Raw genomic sequence first — 5,498 nt, forward strand, 5'->3', positions numbered from 1 at the left:
GCCCGTAAGGTATATAGCGATGCCTACTAGTAAGTGCTAAGACTATCTTGGCCCTAAGCTTAGTAAATAACGCGCGAGTAGTCTCTATAGCTCTATAGCAGCGGCCTATACCGGATTAATTCGCCTACGCCGCGGCCTTAGTTAATCCCTCTTATACTACGATAATAAGCGGCCACTTCGAGCCCTAGGGCCTTAAGCCCTAGCCGCCTAAGTCCTAGTGGCCTAAGTCCTAGGCGCTTAAGTGCCGGGAGGGCGTAGCCGTTATAGCTCGCCACGAGTAGTAGGCAGCTCCCTTAATCGATTCCGATTTAATCGGATAGGAAGAGGATCTAGGATTCGGGTTCTTTCGCGTATCTATCGTATTTCGGGCTAAAATAGGTAGTAAACGGTTAGAAATAAGATAGCGCGAGAGGTACGGATAAATATACTAGGCTCTAATTAACCCACTAGTAAGGGTTAACTTAAGTACGTTCTAGCACGGTTATAGCCTTTAAATAACGTAATATCGTGTAACGGCACGGTAGCCTAAATTACGCCTAAAACGTCCCTATATAGTCAGGAAAAGGCTAGCGAGTCCTAAACGCCTAGTCTATAACCAGATACTGCTACTATATAAGCTCCAGTGCCTTAAACGTGACTTCGAAAATACGATTAAAAACGACGGGTCGATTTATATAGATTACTGCGTGCTTCCTACCCGCTTCCGCTAAACTAATCTTTAGCCGCTTAGTCTTCTTTATCACTATTAGATATACCTAGGAAAAGAGCTTATCGAGATTAGCTGGGCGGCCATAAAGATAGGTCTTTAGCTTTGTATAGGCGGACTCTATATAACTCGTAGCCTTAATACCGTAATTACGGAAATACTTAACTACGTAGTCATAGACCTAATCACGATACGGTAGATAGGTCTATTCGAGATAATCTATAAAAGCTAATACGGCGGTTAGTAAAGATAATAGCAGGGTAGTGGAAAGCAGGGCGGCGGAAGAGACCTACCGATCTGTTTGTGGCCGAACCGTCGCTTTAATAAGTCCTAGTGCTCGTTAAATTCGTCCTCGGTTAGTACGTATATACACGATTTCTACGAATCTATAAACTTATCTATAGTCGATCCGTTAAACAGCGCCTATACTAAAACACATAAATTTTACTATCTTCTAGTATAGCCGCTATCCGTGATTTTACCGGTAATTAAGGCGGCGAATTCTGGATTACGGGTAAGTTAAGAGGCGACAAGACCGTTATCCTAGCCTTCTTCGCGGGCGCTAGCGTTATATTCTACGTTATTATTATATTCTAAATTTATTTATATAGCTAATACTCGGTTAGTAAAAAAAATTTATATACTAGTCTAGATTAGGATAGTAAAGCGATAATAGAACTAATAATACTATAGGAAAAAATTTTATCGCCCTATAGCCCCACCCTATAGATAAAGAATATTCTATATATAATAAGTAAGACTAACCACTAAAAAAAGATTATAAACTTACCCGCCGGGAAGAGACTGGTTCCCTTAAGAGGGCCAATCTATTTCTTTCTGATATAAAGGTTAACGTTCTTTAGGACGTGCTATATATAGATTTATTAATTAATAGCTAGGAAAATAACACTTAACGTATTTTTAAGGGCCTTATCGAAATCAGTGATAATAGAACTTAGAAACTCGATATCCTTAGTTATAAACACCTCTCTAATACGGCGATAGATCTATCTAAAGGCCTCCTAAGTCTCCCTCGATACTAGGGTAAAATAGTAGTTATAGGAGCTATAGTCCGCCGCTACGCCTATAACCTTAAAAAGAGGTATATTAAATCGATTTACCTAAATAAAGGTTAGTTAATAGTAAATAATCACGGAGCTTTTACTAACAGAATAGGTATAATCTATACTTAAAAGCTCCGGATTCTTTCTCTATTAATTAATATAGTCTTAATAAGTCTAAAAGATTATATCGATATAGCCTATATCGTGGTTAAAGTGTTTATATACGTGGTATTTACCTAACGATCCCGCCTCTAACCTCTTAAGGAAATACTATATCGACGATAAAGGGCCGTACTTCTCCCGCCGTAGCTGCTATTAATAGTTACGGATATCTTATAGGCTAAGTATAAGACCGCCGGTAACGTTATACTTAAATTTTTGCTATAGTTACGTAGTAATTTAAAAGGCCGTTAGTCTGCCTATACCCGATAACTACTTAACTATTATCTTAATCCACGATACTCTAATTACTCGTTACGAATCCAGCCTCGTGGTTACCGACGCCGCCGCTATATTTAATATAAGTAAAGGGTGGTTATAATAGTCCTTATCGCTAATAAAAAAATACTATACCTCCCTAATCAGTACTATCTTAGTAGCCTAAAGGCATCTAATTTTAGTTATTTTAGTGGCTCTTATAACGGCTTTAGATAGCCTTTACGTACCGCAGCGGTTATAGGCGAGGGTAATCCAAGAGACTATACCGCTAGTAAGTCTCCTATTACCTGACTTTATAACACTAAAGCCGTAGCCACGATAGTACGCCTTAACGGCCACGAGTAGCTTATCCGGGTAGGCGGACGCCGGGATTACGGGTTTCGGATAAGTAAAGGATATAACGCGTTCTAAGATACTTTAATATAATAAAAAAAGAGTTAAAATAGGTATGATTTTGCTATATAGAATATCAGGTATAAGTCGTAGCGATTAAGGCCTATCTTAATACTATAAAAATTCTATCGTGATACGTACCGGTACGGGATATCTATAGCCAAGATCGTGGCGTATACAGATTACTGCACAGGCTCGCGTAACCTTCCTAATTAGGCTTAAGACGCTTATAAATAGTAGACAGGCCGCTTATAAATAGTGGTACTCTAGCTAGTGGCGTATACAGACTACTATAGGCTCGCGTAACCTTCCGAAAGAGGATAGAGAGTGCTGTAATTACCAGACAAGCCGGCTGCAAATAGTGGTACTCAAACTAAATAGTCAGTTTTGGTTACCCACTGTATGTGTATACCTGACCGGTAATTTATATAAAACCACTGTCTACGCCACACTATCCTATCACCCTTTGTTTGGTCTAGGCTTACTGAGATAACTTCTACTGTGCAAGCCGATGTCGTATAGGCAGTCCTTGCTCGTCTTCCTAGCTGATCAATGACCCCTTGGAAATTGCCTTCCCCGAGCGATATTTTTACGGGCGATATTTGCGTTATCGTAACCTCTCATCTCTGCTACTCTGTGATGGGGGAACCAGCCTCTCTTAGACAGGCCCGTGGCCAAGATCCCGGTGTACCTGTACCTGACGACTCTCCCGCCCCCTCGCCCAGCGACGCTGTTCATGCATGTTTTTTGAGCTCCCCCTCTGCGGACCATGATCTTCTGTCTCGTCCGCTGGGACCCGTCACGCCTGTCAGCCCTCAACTGTCAAGGAACCCTTCCTTCTCCGGCAGCAGTTCCCATCATGAAGACTGGGATGTCTTTCCACCCCTCGACCGTCTGACGGTTCTAGACATTCTGGACAACTTTGCTCTACCACATCACCTCGAGAAACTTCAAAAAGGCATTTCGGCACAGACAAAAAAGGTTCGAAAGTCCAAAGATGCGTTGAAGTCGCGAAGCCAACACGCTCGGGAGCGCATGGTTGAGGAATGGAGGCGTCGCATACCAACTGCCGACGAACAGCTTGAGAGATACCGCAAGCAAATGCGCGTCGGAGTCGACAAGCTTGCAGCAAGATGGAGTGACACAAAGATTATCACCTTGCGCGAGAAGATATCCTTCATCTGCGGCGTCATGAATATATTCATCAGCGGCTACCTGATCGGAGGCTACCCCCAGTGGTTCCATGTCTGGTACACCGCTCAGTTGATATATTTCATGCCCATACGTGTATTCACGTATCACCGCCGGGGTTACCATTACTTTCTGGCCGACTTATGCTACTTTGTCAATCTCCTCCTTCTGATTTGCATTTGGGTCTTCCCTAACTCGAAGCAACTCTTCGCAGCGGTCTACTGCCTTGCGTTCGGGAACAATGCGGTTGCCATTATCATGTGGAGAAACTCTCTGGTTTTCCATAGTTTCGACAAGGTCACATCTCTCTTTATACACATTATGCCCTGTGCGACTCTGCATTGCATGGTCCATTGTTGGCCCGATAGCCAACAGGCACTTCGATTTCCCGCTGTTTGGAACATGAAGCATTCTGCCATGGCCTCGCCAAACGCACATGTCAATATTCTTTCTATGGTGGCCTGGAGCTCGATCCCGTATTCGTTCTGGCAACTGTCCTATTACTTTTTCATAACAGTGCGCCGACGAGAGAAAATTGCGGCTGGTCGGCCCACATCGTTCACATGGCTTCGCCGGTCGTATTCCAAGTCGTGGATAGGGAAATTTGTTTTGTCACTGCCGAACGCCCTGCAAGAGCCAGCCTTCATGGCCATTCAATGCTGCTACGCAATGCTGACCATGATACCATGTCGTCTATGGCTCCTTAGCCGCTACGCTTCCGCGGCATTCCTAATGGTCGTTTTCACTTGGAGTGTATACAATGGCGCAACTTACTACATCGATGTCTTCGGGAAACGTTTCCAAAAGGAGCTTGAATCACTGAAACTAGACGTGGGTCAATGGCCGAGCAGTTCCGAGCCCCTAGCCAACTGCCCACATGAGACTCCGAATCCGGACTACGTCGTGTCCTCGAAACTTGGCATGTCGGCCGCGGAGGCCATCGCTAATGGGCGCGATCCGGGTGTTGCCACTGCGACGGTGTCTGGCCCTGAGACCATGTCATTGCTCTCTCGCTATCCCCTGGCCACAGAAACTGCCTCTACTGGGTTAGATTTTCCTAGAGATTCCGTAAGGGAACGGAAAGTGGCTGGGCCTGATACATCAAGTGTCGAGCCGGAAGAAAATCTTGTACGGCCTTGGGAAGGTATTTAATGTATGATAGGGACTTGTCAACCATCAGTGCCAAGGTCCCTGATACGGCCGATCATTGCATTCCGGGGCTACGTGAGCACAGTTCGGCAAATGCCTTAACACTTCGCGTTCAGGTACCATGGTGCTTTTACCCCTTATTTCTCTGTGTATTTTATATTGTAGACTAGTGTCTTTTATTGTCTATAATAAATGTTCGATTTATTCCGACTGTAATTCAGATATATGAAATATATTATAGGTAAGCCCGTTATCGGAAGTATAGTAATAAATCAGTAAGCCGATAAAGCTATTAAGTCATATTGTCCTACCGGCGCGTCCTAACTACTCTATAAAAGCGTGTATAAAAATTTTAGGAGTACCGTTATTTATATAGCCCCTGTTTATTACTTCCCGTTTATTTAATCTATTTCAGGAAGGCAAGGCGACTATACCTTAACCGCTGTTTAATTACTTTAAGTGTGCTTACGGAGGACTATTATTTATAAGCGGCCTGTCTATTATTTATAAGCGTTATAAACCCAATTAGGAAGGTTACTCGAGCCTATATAGGAGTC

General features: G+C 43.4%; 1 protein-coding gene across 1 annotated transcript; it reads left to right on the forward strand.

Moving 5' to 3' along the window:
* Window positions 1-3,024: 3,024 nt before the first annotated feature.
* Window positions 3,025-5,149, forward strand: ACRALDRAFT_1062817 (uncharacterized protein). The gene has a single exon (XM_071016676.1). The coding sequence runs from the start codon at window positions 3,154-3,156 to the stop codon at window positions 4,942-4,944; it is 1,791 nt and encodes a 596-aa protein (XP_070876218.1). The 5' UTR covers window positions 3,025-3,153; the 3' UTR covers window positions 4,945-5,149.
* The last annotated feature ends 349 nt before the right edge of the window (window positions 5,150-5,498 follow it).

This window comes from Sodiomyces alcalophilus (assembly GCF_042370955.1).
Source record: "Sodiomyces alcalophilus JCM 7366 unplaced genomic scaffold ACRALscaffold_3, whole genome shotgun sequence".
NCBI classification, from domain to species: Eukaryota; Fungi; Ascomycota; class Sordariomycetes; order Glomerellales; family Plectosphaerellaceae; genus Sodiomyces; species Sodiomyces alcalophilus.